The 15,225-nt window shown below is 42.4% G+C and overlaps 1 protein-coding gene across 1 annotated transcript in view; it reads left to right on the forward strand.

Annotated features, from left to right (window-relative positions):
- KIRREL1 (kirre like nephrin family adhesion molecule 1) overlaps positions 1-15,225 on the forward strand; it is a 428,519-nt gene that overhangs the window by 363,015 nt on the left and 50,279 nt on the right. Inside the window, exon 6 of the mRNA XM_085639055.1 lies at positions 11,110-11,215. Within this exon, the coding sequence (XP_085495181.1) occupies positions 11,110-11,215 (106 nt within the window). The remainder of the gene's footprint in view (positions 1-11,109; positions 11,216-15,225) is intronic.

Below are 15,225 nucleotides of genomic sequence, written 5' to 3' on the forward strand. Positions count from 1 at the left end.
ATCGAGCCCCTCAGTTGGTGCCTAGTTGGGGGTCCCTGGCCTCTTACTGCTACTGAGTGTGTCTTTGCTTATGCAAGGACAGTCTTGCTTATATACCCTGATCCTGGTCGACACTGAGAAATTCTACCTGTGAGGTGCAGCTTAATATCCCATTTCTAATTACCCAATCACTATGCACTCTTATTCGCGTGCACAAGAGCGCCGTGATAATCACTGAGTCACTGGAGTTGTGCAGCAGTGGAGAAGCAAATTATGCAGCAGGTTTAGCTAAGTTGTGCAGCAAGAAAAGGCAAATTGATGGCTTAATGTGGCACATTCAGTGGCAGTGTTATTTCGCTGCACTGTAATACTGTATGGACAAGCATTTCTCCCAATTACCACTGGTTTAGCACCTGATTGCAGCAGTTAGCTACTAAATAAGTGTCCCACTCAACTCTGCAAGGGCTCAGCCACTGTGCAGCACTTCCGTGTGTTGCACTTCCTTGGTAACTTTTGATATATGTGTGAGCTCGGAACAAATGTTTATTTTTTTTTTAAACTGCAAATTATGCCCCAGAGCTTGGACCATGTGGCTCGTGCAGAAAACACAGTGGCAACAGATCTGAATGTTTCACTTGGTTCTGGTTATATAGCCAGATATCTGACATCGCATAAGCGCACCATGCATAACTTTACAATCTCCTTGCCACTTTATTAATTTATTTTAATGCATTACCTTATTCAAGTTTTGGGCAGTTTATCCCAGTTGGCAAGAGGTCTGTTTACAAGAACAAGTCTGAGGCTTGTAAGCCGTTGTAAGCCGTAGTTTGGAGTATTCCAAAACTACGTATTCCCACTTGCACATCATCAGAGTCCGTCTGTCCCATTCTTGGTGAAGGGGTGGCGGGGCGGGCGCACGAAGTTGTTTTCTTTGTATACTAAAGCCATTGCCTGGTAGAAAAAAATACCCGCTGTGAAATAATACGCAACCAGCATTATTATGCGCGCTTTATTGCAACAAAACAGGTTTGCCTGTGGGCATGCATAATCGCCTCATGCCAGAACATTTATTTGGAGAGGGGACGTGCTGCCCGTTCCGCGCGCGCACCGCGCGGTTTTGACGCTCGCCAGATGTTCAGCGACAGGCTTGCCTCGTGCCCCGCTGCTTCCATTGGCCAGGCCTCAGCTAAATATGTGACGCGATGCTTCATTACGATGGATCCCGTCGCCGAATGCATACAATGAGAATACTTTCCATATTCGTGCCGGGGGGGGGGGGGGGGGCACTGCATACCAGAGATGTTTCCCCGCAGGGCCCCTCGAGGGGAGCTGCGGCTTTGTCGGTGTCGTTTAGGCCTCCCAGGGGTGAGACGTACAATGTGCGAGCGCCCTCTATTGATACTTACAGTGAAACTGCCGAGTCCGAGGCTCAAAAAGCTTAAACTTTGTAAAGTGATGGCGTATGAGACCCTAGTCGGGTCTACTACAGTTATGCGGCAGGGGAGGGTCAAATATGCAACACTGTTGACTAATTAATGCAGCATTAAACAACAAACCGTGCTCGTTAACGTAGCGCAACGCAGGACATTCGGCAGCATTGGTGTTTCGCTACTGTCATTTTGCGTTAATACTGTTCGCTCAACACTTGCATTGCACGTAATTAGTTGCAATTTAGACCATAAGAGCTTTCAGCAACTGAAAGGTGGTCAGTTAGACTTTGCGGAAAGTGTCCAGTTGTGCTGCAACGGCGTGATTTTTTTTTTAGCAACTTTTGATTGAAACAATGTTTTTGTTGAAATCTGCAAAGCACACAGCAATTTGAGGATTATGTGGTAAACGTGATACATCCATGATTATGTAGAAAACACCGCTCCTGCGTAATTGCTTAATTCGGGGTACCCTGGCCATAGCTTTACACAGCAACTTTGTGGTGGTAAGCCACACAGGCTTCTGGTGAATTGTGGACATCTTCAAACAGACCAGTCGCTCAGAAACCCCAATAGGATTGTGTCAGTCTGTCAGGTCATCTGCCTTAAGTTTGTCTGACTCTGCCCCCACCTTCCCGACAGTTACAGATAACTGTCATGTCACAAAATGTCCACTATCTGTTGTCTATCTGTACTTGGTCATTTATTTCCAAATCAACCACTCTTCCCTTGAGGTAAGCCACTGGAAACTCCAGTGAGTACATTTTATCTATGGTCGCTTGCTGAGTGCTAGCGCCGCTTGATAGCCACTTAAAACCACTTCATGTGTGTAGAGCAGTAAATTCAAAACAAAACAAACTTTAATGTCAATAGCAAGCCACACTTTTTTCAGTTTTTTAAGGACAGTGAACACCAGGTGTTCACTGTCCTTAAAAAGGACAGTGAACACCTCGGAAGGGAAACAGCCTTTACAATGCAGGCATAGCCACGCAATGTCAGCATGTGTGATTCAGCACCCCTTTACTACATATATTAGAAACATTATCATATAATATCCATACTCATGATCAGGTCAGCAAAAATTCATAAGTTAGTCATCACACAATTCCAGGGCTCATCAAATTCATTTTTTAAAAGTTTTCTTTATTCGAATTTCGTCTTAAAACTTCTTTTCACTGTAGCCAACGTGTTTCGTCCCTCAAAGGGACTTCTTCATGGCCGATCAAAGTATCTTCTAGGCACAGACGCAGCAAGCCCCTGTTTTTTTGCATTTCTGCCTTTTCTCATTAGGCATCCTTATATTAAACTGATTTTTTGTTGGGGTAGACTTTTTATGGTCCTGTGAATTCAATATATGCACACACGGTATCCCTGTGGCCTCCACAAACAGTGTGAAAACCTTTCACGCTGTTTGTGGAGGCCACTGGGATTACCGTGTGTGAATATATTGAATTCACTGGGTGCTTAGAAGGGGTGCTGAATCAGACATGCTGTTATTGTAACTGTGGACTTTGCCCCGTATGGGAGTATATGGTGGCTGGTCCCCCAGATTCGTGCACCAAGTACTGTTTTGTTTCCTGGCCATGTATCCACTAATGTGATTAAGCGCGTAAAATTGTACCTAACCCCTTACTTTTTTAATCATTAATACGCAGTGTCTTTACCACACACCATTTACCTTGCATTGCTTTTACAACACAATGCCTTTGCCATGTATACAAAGAAAGACCCCGGCACTCTTCATCAAATTGAAAGCAATCAAAATTTGTTTGAAATTAATCATATAAGCTACAGCCTCCAAGTGATATAGAGAGGAAACCAATTGACACAAAGAATATCAAAGAAATATATAAATGAGTGCTGTGAGCTAAAATTTTAATGATTTTCAGACACACAACAGATCATCCAATGTATATCAACATATGTCAGATAAGACCTCCAACAATGAGGGTTGTTGTATAAATCTCAAATCTTGCAGTTCTGTTAAATACAAAGGTTGACACGTAGAATGTTCTATCTGAAACAGCCAACGTGCGTTTCGTCACCACCGTGACTTCCTCAAGGCTTCAGTTCTGATGTTTGAGAATGGTTTGACGATGGCTATAGTAGGCCCGATTCCCTAGGTGTCTCCGAAATCCCTAGAAGTATATCGAGGACTCCGGATGTTCACTGTCTCGTATAATAGAAAAAAGTCGAAACTTAATTGGCTTCTTATATGTGGAGAAGAATTGTCCTATACTAAACGCGTATACAACCTCCAAGGTCCTAGGAAGTGTTCAAGTCCAATAGCCAGAAAGTGGTATAGTGCAATTATGCAAAGAAATAAAACTCGTTACATCTATGGACTCAGGCTTTAGAATCTAAGGGTCTTGGATATCCCTGTCATTCTGTCCAAATACAAAAAAGCGAGATCACCAGCAAGCTATGTACGCTCTACCCTTTGGCCAGTATCTCGTTCCTTCCTCTAAGGCACCATGATAAGGTCCTTTAATTCTGCACAGTATACCGTCCTAAGAGTCCTCCCATCCGTAGTCTTCCTGTATCCAGACTCGCCTTTCATGGCATAACACACCCTCGCCTTTCCTCTCTAACCCTCCCATTTCCAACCCACCTTCATATAAAGTCGAAATCTCTATCCTCCACACATTGACAGGTTTCTGTTTTTTCAGCTATATCCAATGGCTGGGTCCCACATAGCAGCTTCATTAAATCAGGAGCGGTCGCTGCAGGTTAGAGTGGTGGGCCAGGTTGGGGGGGGGGTTTGAGAAACTACGAGGGAAAATTAATTATTTAATTTTGTCTCGTGGTTGTCTCTCGGAATCCCCCCCACCCGGCCCCACCGCTCTTACCTGCAGCGGCAGTGGCTGCATAAAACCTAGGGAGAATATTCGATGGAGAGACAGAGCAGGCAGGTTTGTGGCCGGGGAGTGCCAGCCGCATCCTCCAAAGGCATGTCATGTTTTACTCCTCCAGCAAGCATGGTATTACGTGCCCTTTTCTGCTGGTTCGCTAAATTACCAAGCTATTGTAAAGGTCAGTCATTTGCTGTTTGCTAAAGCACAGTCTTTTAGCCCCATCCGGGCCTTTTATGTGGCCTTTCCGCCGTGTTTTACAATTTAAAACTGTAGACTGGCAAAGGTTAAACAGTATTAAAAATTCTAAAAAGCTGCGATCTGCTCTGTAAGGGTGATTGGGATAAATTTGCTCAGGCGCTTTTCCAGTATTCGGACTGCATCTCGTTTCATTATGCTGCTTTCTGTGTTGTTCTTAGCTGTGACATTAGCAATGCAGTGTGACTATGCAAACCCCAAGGACCATCATTATGCGAGGGGCTTTTTAGAAATAAATTAGAATGTCACAGTATTGGAAGCATCCTTCACAAATGCCTGCCTTAAATGTAGACAAATAGTCCTATTAAAACGGATACACATAGAACAAACAAAGGGCTAACTACACAATGTGTTGTATAAAAATAAGAGTTTAAACCCTCTTCCCGTATTACCAAAGGCATAACTTTTATTAGAATATTGGAATGTTGGGAGATCCATTGTAGACAATTGAGTGCTCCATGCTTCTATGGGCCGGTAAAGGCCCGCAGAGCAACACTCCAATGTTTAACAAAGGCCTCTCGGAGCTCGAGGGGATTTAAATCCCCTCGAGCTTCGAGAGGCCTTTGTTTTATTTGTTATAACATTCTGCCCTCTAGTGGCAGAATGTTCTAATAGCCTTATAGCCCTTTGCCTCGGGCCTTTAACCCGGGAGCGGGCCTTTAATAGCCGGTATAGCCTGCTACGGCAGGCTATAAGGCTATAGTAATACTACTTTAACAAGAGATTATCTTAGCAAACGTGAAAAGAATTGTAATTCATTTAAAATGTGGTCAATGATCAGCCAAATAATGCAAAGTAGTGTAGTAGTTTACAAACAATAATACACTGCAAATGTTTCACGAAATGGAGCTAAAAGAAATGGGATCCTTCACATATGAAAACGGTATATTGACCTACTAGAAATACACATCTAAAAGTGTCAAAAAGGTGCTAAAAATCAGTAGCCGGTCTACAAATATATTCTATGGGTCGCTAAGTTATCAACTAACACATCGACTGTGATCATTATTTTTGACAGCCTTCTTCAGGACTTGGAAGGAATTAAAGAATCAAGTAACCTTGGTTTGAATGTAAAGGGACAGGAGTAAACAAAAGTGGCTTGGGAGGTTTGTGTATAAAAAAAAAAAAATAGGCCAGTGCTAGTATGAAATGAAAACATCTAAGCTTAAATATTTTTAGAGTCATTTGCAGACTGGGTCATGGTTTAACCATATTTTGTTTTATTAATCATTAATGATTTATCAAATTTAGGTCCCCTCAAGCAGGAACCAACTAGCAAAACTCTTTATATCTACTAAAACTCTGAAAGAATGTACTGAAATCAAAATAGAGGGAAGAAAGCGCCCTATCCTGAAATTCAATCAAGCTCGTAAATGCAGACACCATGGTCGAGCCTACAGAGCTCTGTCCTTTTAATCTTTTTCGGGTCTGTGAATTTGCTTGCTCGCATCTTTTTTTTTAAAATCCTACAGGCACTGCAAATATGATAACTCTGGTATGTATTGCATGTCACCACTCCATATTCACAGCGATGCTTTACATTTCCAATCACTACTGACAGGTTCACGTTGTGTTAACTTTTAGCCAGTCTACAATCTGATTGAAGAAGTTCAGGGCAGTGAATACCTTCAGGCTGCTCCACAGTGGCTAAAAATTATAAAAACGATTAAAAAATATTATTATGGCAAGGCCATGAACATGCTTGTGTCACAGATCTTCATATTTTATGTAGATTGAACAGCTTAATGTCCAAGCATTGTTTAGGCTTTTGTCCTATGTCACCATATGTCAACACATTGTGGTTAATAGTGTCACACTGTCAAGTACACAGTCCGGCACAGTCATGGCCTTAATCCTCAATGGAGGTTGGCTGTTTTTACCCCGAGGTTAATTTTTTTAATTTCTTCTTGTCGTGTGGATTTTTAATATTTATACCAGTCCTTTCTGAAGCGCTAACTTTGTTTCTTCGGCTGCAGGTCATCATTACACCAAACACTTTTATTTTTAGTTTGGATATTGTTTTAAAGCTGTTTTAATGGAGCTAATTCTTCATTGATAGACCATTCTTTTTAATTGTTGTACCTGGGTTTCAGAAGCAGTTTTCATTCACAAGTGTTCAGCAGCCATTTGTCTTTTCTCAAAGGAGACATTGGCAGGTGTATGGCTCATACCTGTTGGGTTGTCTGTCCAAGCTAGGTCTCAACTAAGTAACTGTCTAGAGCTTGTGAGACAAAAGAGGTGCATACGTGGTCTAGAACTGTCTGATGTCTAGGGACCGAGGTAAATGTTTGTGGGGAAGTGCGGCCCAGTTATGTTTGCAATCCCAATATTTGTTAACATTTAATGGAATTAAAATTCCCAAACTCACTGGGGTTTACATTAACACGTTTTACACACAGGCGCACATACACAGACACATTCCTCCTCCCCCAAACTAATGACTCTGTGCGCGACACTTGTGTGATTCCCTGCTCAATGTGTTCCCATTTCCCTCAAGCAAATGCAAATGTGGTCAACCTACCTAAATTACCTTAAGGAAGTTGTGTTGTGATCATCAAAGCGTGTTTTAGAGCAACATCCACAAGAAAGTCGTAAAGCATGGCCAACGTCTACTAATTACTACATGAAAAAATAGATTATTCAGCAGCATAACTTTTGTAGTTCCCTCCTTTCACTCTGTTTGGAAAGATGACCAACACAGTTTCATATCATGTTTTCATAGATGTGGAACTGCGACAGATGTGAAACTCCACTCTGGCTAAACCAGTAATACTCAAGTCCAGCCCGGGGGCTGCTTGCGGTCCTCTTGACCTTTAAATGCGCCCCCTTGGTTAACAGCAGCACCAGCTGCTGTTTATTTGCTAGCACTAATATTTAGAAAAGGATGTTAAATAAATGGGCAAGCATTTATAAACCTGCAAATAAATGCTTGACTGTTTATTTAAGATGTTTTTGAACCTCCTTACACAATCCATGACCCAACCAGACCCATCCTGCCACCCTGCTGGCATCAGTGCGGCCCTCAGGCACACCACAAACCGTACTTTGTGGCCCTTGGGCAAATGTTTGTAAGTACCCATGGGCTAAACTTAGGCCCTTGCATTTTTCCAAGGTCTAGCTAGGCCCTTGGGTATCTAAGAGTCTCATTGCAACCAAAATGTGTTATACTGTGTGCACCCCCGAATGCCTCAACACTTCCAATGACATGGCTTCCCTTCTGATTAGGGTGATTAGTGGATTGTTTTACCTTAATTTTTTATTTTAAATGTTTTTAGACTAGTGCTGGATGGAACTTGTGGAACTCCACAGAATTACATAAAAACTCAGTGAGATTCCACGGAGGTAAGTGAGCTGGCGAAAATTGGCACATTTCATTGCTTGCGCTGATGTTTAGTCCAGGTAGCTTGTTCCACGTTGAAAAATGAGCTCTAAAGGTACAACGTGGTGCGACAGCGAGTGCTGCTTCTTTCAGCTGCGCGAGTACATTTTCTACATGAGCCGCAGCTTTCTCAGTGTGAACGGTTGCGACCTGCCTCAACCATCCACCTTGAGAAATCTAGCCAGAATGTATTTTACCACCCATAAATTGAGCTAGAGAATGCAAATTCATGCTCGACAACTGGTGAGACGTGCAACAAAAAAAACTCTGCCACGTGACATTTGGCAGAATTTGCCAGAACACACCGCATTCCAAGCGGAATGTGTGAGTGGGCAAAACTCCACGAACTGTGCTTGCTGAGCTGAATTATTCGCCCACCCCTATTTTACACCAGCTGTGCTAGTTGCTTTGAAGAGTTCCAAAATAAGGGCGATATGTATCAGGAATTAAATTCAGTATATCTGCTGTATTTCAAGGACCATAATGCATTGTCGCGTGCTAATGAGTCAAAACACTTGATATAATGATGTTGCAAAATATGAACTATATAGCACATGCCTACATGGCCCTTAATCCTAAATCAGACCAGAAACAGAGTTAGGACTATTTAAACTATGAATTGTGCCTGTGGTTTGCTGGTTTGCCACTCTACTTTTAGAGGCCTGAGTAAAATTTTAATTACAATGGTAGAAATTTCCTGAATTTAGTATAATAGATACTTCCTGTTGCACACATTTGAAAATAAGTTTTACTCACCACAGACTTGTTTGGCCAAGAATATATCTTCTAAAGATCTATTTTCTGCTCAAACCAGTCTCTAGTCAGTATTTTGTGTGACTTTTAGTTTTTTTGCATGGATACCGTCATATGAAAAAAGTCACACGACAGGGTAGCAAGCCACATTTCTCACTAAAAGTGTAATGTCATTGAAGTTGGAGAAAAAAAATATGCAATTTTAACCCCTTCCGTGCTCCCGTCGGCCAACGGCCGTCGCCAACACTACCTGGCTAGTGCTGCGCACGTCCGTAGGCCGACTCGCCTCGCCCACTTTTTCAAACTGCCGCACCGCGGCGGAATTCGCACTGCGGTTAAGCGGTTAATAGACTTCACGCTACTAAGCACTTAAAAGAGCTAACCTCTATTTGCAGGTTGCACATCGTAAAAAAGATAGCGTTTACCAACCCTGGCCTGTGTTACAGATAGACACACTTTCCATGTTTGTTCCACTGCGCACCTTAAACCAGGTGAGCTGGGTGCAAACATGGAAAGTTTGCCCTACCAGGAAGAATGAGCTGCTTTTGGGGCAGCAGCAAAATCGCACTGCCCCCAGGGCAACACATTCAAAAGAAATACGAAGCAGCTGTTTTAAATCGGCGCCATGTTTCTCTGTGCTGGCGGCAACCCTAGTGAACTTTTAAAAGGGATTAGAGATCCCCTTGCAGGTGGGTGCAGTGAGTGACTGCACCCGCCTGCAAGGGTGTCTGTGGAGTTTATGGGACCCCCTTTGATCCCTTTAGAGTGCTGCATTTAAAAGGCTCACTGACCGTGCGCCACCTTTTTGTGGCGCACTTTCAATGCACCTTCTAAAGGAATGTTTGCCTCTGCGACCACGTCAGTAATATCGCGCGGGCGCAAAAGCAAACAGATTATCTCATTTGCTTGGGGCCACCCCCATGCAATTGAGGAAACGCCCTCCAATGATAACGCTAGGGCTATATTTGCGCCAGTTCTATCTGATATCACAGAAGGGGCTGCAGAAGAATTTGAAAGCCTTTCTGTAATACCAAAGTGCCCCAGGGCCGCTCAAAGCGGGCGCAAACACCTGCTGCCCCACCGGGGCACTTGTGTGAATTGGCCCCTGTTATTTTGCTTCCAAATGTGCTGGGGTCTATACGCATATTTTTAATTTCTTTGCTATTCGATTAAGCCCCTTGTAAATTTACATTTATGTCCAGTCAGCTGCTACAACTCATTACCCACTTGTTCTCTTGCTGTGTTAAGTAATGGCGGCGTTAATTGCAATTGGAAAGTGGGACATTTCATGCTTTGCTTCTAAATCTGCTTCCTGCTTGGATGTGCTGCAGAATGGGCTGCGGGTGGTCTACGCTGGCTTTAGGGGGGGGGGGAGTGTGGGGGGAGGTTAACCCTTCATTGCCAGGCCTCACAACGTCTACATGGTGTGCTCTCTGCTAGGAAAAACAGTGAAATGTTTCATTTTGTGTTTAAGCCGATGCTAATAACTAAACTGGAACAAATTGTCGCCGAAATTGTCGAGCGCTCGCTGATTCTGCTCTCTTTGCAGCGTTTGTTCCCTCCATGCCTCGTTTCCTCCCGTCTCTTCGACTCCTGCCTTCTTACCTGGATTCACCCTCATTATAAAACATTTTTTCTTTCTCTGTCGTGATGGTACTGTCCCTGTTTCTCAGCCTATTTTTTACATACCATTAGTTTCTTTCTTGCATTACTAAGTTTTACTTCCTGTCTGTCTTTAAATGTCTTTTATTGCCTTCTCGCGCACATTATTTACCCTGCCTCTCTAGATCATCTTTTTTGCTCCTCTCCCCTGCTGTGTCCCTGAATGCATTGCTCATTGTCATATTTATCATCTCCTTTCTACAGCCCTTTTTTCAGTTTTTTTCCCGTGGACCCGTTTGAAATCTCTTTTAATTTTTGTCTTATTTCAGTCCCTATTTATCCCAGTTTTCTTCATTTCTTGTTTTATTTATTCCTCTCCTGTAATATTGGTGTCTGTCCCTCTCAATTTTTCACATAACGAGGTACAGGGAGATTAAGGGGTTTTGGATTAAGGGAGGGCGAAGTGGGAGTTTATGGCACATTGGACAGAATGGAAGAGAAGAAAGAGAAAGCAGACGAGTGTGTCTGGGATTATTGTGGGTAAACACTGAAGAGGGAGAATGGGCAAGAATAGGGCTAAAGATGCTTTTTCAATTATTTGACCTTTTAGTTGTCACCCTTTTCTTCTGCTCTCTGTGTGTCTTCGTTCATTCTCATTTCCTTCCTACATTTTTTACAGTTTTCTTTGTCTTTTGATCCATTCCCTTGTAGCCGTCTCTTTGACTTTCCTACTTCTGTTCCCCTGTTGTGTGCACACTATGTCCAGACAGCCTCTCCTCTTTGGAAGTGGAGGAAAAGTTTCTATGTTCACTGTCTTTTCACCACTGTCTAACAATTACCGTGTTTCCACCTGTCTTAGATCCGCCAACGGTCACCCTGTCCATTCACCCGCAGACGGTGCAGGAGGGCGAGAGGGTAGTCTTCACCTGCATGGCCACAGCCAATCCGGAGATCAAAGGATACAGGTCAGGAACCCCACCTGCTGATCCTCGTGTGCACCTACACTACGCTAGAGCGACAGGCAGGCCGCAAGCTGCATGCTGCTCACGTACCAGTCCATGCAAAGGGAGTTTATTTTCAGTGCCATAAAATAAGCAATGACCCAATTTAAGTAGACTGTAATTGATCTCCTGCCTTTTTCCCAAAAAATGTCACATTTAAAACTACAAGTATAAAATTCTTCCTGAAGATCTGTGATGATCTTATAAGAAAATCATTATCACCCTTGAAGTGTCAAAAATTCACCTCCTGTACAGTCTGGGACTAGCACCATCGTATTTTGCGAACTACACCATTCTAGTTTGGACACAGAAATATGCAAAGCAGTCTTGACCCTGCTCCTCATGGGAACAGTCCAGCCCGAACTGCGAGGCCAAGTCACCCAGCACCAGCAAACAAGCATCCTGGAACCGACTTCAGGGTATCACTCGTCATCAGCTTGGCTAGCATTATTCAGAGGGCGTAGTGTTCACAGGACCCACGTCGAGGCATACCCTTGCCACTCTGGGCGAAAATTGCAAAACAAAGATGAAGAACGGAATGCTTCACAGTGTTATACATTCACCCCCAGTCCATCTGGGACTTAATCCATCATTTATTTTGCTCGTCACACCAATCCAGTTTGGATCCGCGGATCCCCACATGCTAAAGATATTTTTTTGGGGCAATTTCTTGCCCATGAGGGTCCCTCACAGACCCCCAATCAGATTTCAGATTAACTTTATTCTGCTGAGGAAGAAACCATAAAAGTAAACAAAAACAATCATAAAATAAGCGAATATGAGAAGAATTACTTCAATGCAAATATGATAATTGATTGGAGTCTCATATGTCAATACAGTAATTAAACTCATATTAATCAGAACAACAGGGGATCAAGCATTTATCCTGGGTGCATAGACGGCTTTCGATCTTGTCCCTAGACCTAAATTGCGGCAAACCCATATAGATATGTGTCTGCCGAATAAAATTTTAACCCCAGTCATTCGTCTCCATGAAGACAAATTCGCTATGGTACGATGAGGCACTCTGGGGCTACTCACTGATCCAATCCCCGTTAGTAGGGGAGGACACCAAGGGTGCGTACTGGCACATACGCTTATCTCCCTTTTCATAAATAGTGTTATGCAATTTCGATCACTGGAACCGGAGGATGCACCCTCTCTGGGAGGGGAGAAAGTAGTGACTCTTCTTTTTGCACATTACACCTTATTGTTGTCTAAAACCCCGGCAGGGCTCCAGCTGCCTCTCAACTGATTCAAGGATTTTTGCGACCTAAGGGGCTTAGTGATAAATACAAGAAAGAAAATATTCATGATATTGAACCCCCACAAGTCCTTTAGAGGTCTGCCCTCTCTTGGAGGAATACCGCTCGAGAGGGTCAGTACTTTTTACTATTTAGGTTTAAAGCTATCTGAGAATATAAACAGACAGTAAGGTGCACCAAATGCAATTTTTTAACAAATAAACAGTCCAAAAGGAAGGGGTTCCCAAATTGTATGCAAATCTTTTTATTCTGTAAATTGTTTAAAAATGTGTGTGCAAAAGATATATGTGACAGCTAACAGCCAATGCGTTTCGTCCAACACAATGGACTTCTTCAGGGTGAGAGGCAAAGTAGGGAATATCACAGCTTCTAATATAGATATACATGTCCGCCCCGAATTTCAGACAAATCAAAGATATGGAACATCACATCAAACGTCCCCAGAGTCCTTGTTTCTGAAAAACAGGCAAGTACTTCAAAAAGGTAAAGAAACGGTTTACAACGAATGTCCTTAAAATAGTAAATAATTTGCCAGAGGGGAAAGGTCACTGGTGAGACTGGATACCCGTAAAGCTAAATGGGACGCTGCCCGAGCCTGTAGTGCATCCGACCCGCTCGCGATACTAACATGGCATAAAGGAAAGGACTGCTGCGCGAAACAAGAAGAACTAATGTATGCAGCTAGAGGATACCCCACAAGCACAGGAAAACTTGGGGACGATGGTGACTTACTATTGACTAGAGTGGTTGAGGTATTCTTATGTACCTCTTGGCCTATGCTAATGCCCTTCTAGACCAAATGCATTGTTTGGATTTCTAAACTTTACTTCCTAAATAAAAATAAAAATGTTGTTTATAAAAAAATAGTAAATAATTCTTGAAACAGTATGGCAATGTTTGTGTGTTAGCTTATCTTTTCCACTGTCCTATGGAGGATTGTTTGCCGCCAGCCCTTTCCACATTCATATTCCTTTGTGTAATTGCACTGTCAGCATGTAGAAGTTGTGGAAATGACCACAATACCTTGAGTTGATATTCTCTTTGATGTTATGGCGACGGTTTCATGCAGTGGCCTCTTGATAGAACTCAAGATCATTGTCACCACCTTATATGTGGCAGAGTACCTCTTTTCTTTGTTTAGTGCCTTTGTTTGCCATAAGGTGCATGATGAGATGAATTAGCTGAAGATGCCACATTGCACCACCACATATTGGAAAACAGACACCCCCATAATGGATGTGACGCTCCCTAGCGGCAGTACGCCAGGCTGAGGACTCATCGTAGCCGCTGATGCTCAAATCGTGGTTTGCAAGTTAAACCCCATTGGTTCGAAAAAGGGACCGCTCTCCTCACCGCAAACCATATGCAAGAATTTCTAAGGTCCTGCAGCACAACTGGCAAGCCTGAGGAAATCTATGATGCAAAACATTACAGATGAAACTGCCTATAATGTGCATGCTCTAGCATAAAACCCAATTTATTCTGTGACTTTAATCTCCCTCAATTTTATTGTTTTGTTCATAGTCTGCCACTTCAGTTTTATGTCCCTGTGCATTCAGATTTAATGTGTGTGCTAATGTTTCACTCGCAGCACCGTGGTCTCTATTCCTAGGATCACCCGTTTGTTTAATGCTCACTGCATAATAAGCAGGCGAGCCATAAAAAGAGAGCTCAGGCACCCATTTGGGCCAGAAATAAATGGCACTGTCTGAGGATGGAATTAAAAGCTTGAAGGTTTCAAATGAGTGTATAATGCACCTCGGAAAGCCTCGCGGTGAGTGAAAGAAAATGAGTGTTTTTAGACATCCAAGTCTGCTTAAAAGTACAAAAAAAGTCATAAAAAGTGTTCCTTAACTATTCCATCACGTTTTTAAGGAAGACCCCTTGGTGATTATGCACTCCATATTCCATAAATCCGTTTTAAAATCCAAAGTATCGCTGTCGGTTTTGCATCAAATTTACAAATATCGGGAGAAGAAAATCAGATCTCTGATTACAATTTCTGACAGAATGAAATTGTCATATTTCAGACGTTTACAAATTTCTTGAAACTCATAATTAAGGGTCCCTGTTTTCCGTTTTTACTGATTTTTACAGATAAATACAGACAGAACACAATGTGTTCTTGCATTTACTTTTAAAAGTGGATAAATACAAAAAACTGTGCTTCTCTAAAAGTGACTTACCGTGCTGTCCTTCATGAATTGTAGCCGAACGGCTGGGCAGATGGACAGCATGGGAAATGAAAAAAAACACAATGAAATTTCGATAAATAATGGTATATGTCAACATGCCTTTGTGGTATAATGCTAATATTTAGTGGATGTATTGTTACGTGATATCTTGCAGCTTAAATAGCTAAATCACGACGGACATCAAAGTATGAGTACGTGTCTTATCAGTTAAATAATTATGGAAATTTAGTTTTACAACTTCATTTATACACAAAACACAAAATAAATATGGATAAATACAGATAAAATGCCCCAAAAATAAATATGGATAAATACAGACGGAAATGTTAAAGAAATAAACACCATAAAACCGGGAGCCCTACTCCGAATGCATCTCTTTGGTGTTAAAACAGTGTTTGGGAATGAAGCGCACTCTAGCACTTCTAGCTGCATATGCTTGTCACTGACCGAAAATTGTTGAAAGTGACAATTGCGATGTAAGAAGCTTGACCAACTGATGACGGTTTTGAATTTT

This window comes from Triturus cristatus, chromosome 12 (genome assembly GCF_964204655.1).
Source record: "Triturus cristatus chromosome 12, aTriCri1.1, whole genome shotgun sequence".
Taxonomy (NCBI): Eukaryota; Metazoa; Chordata; class Amphibia; order Caudata; family Salamandridae; genus Triturus; species Triturus cristatus.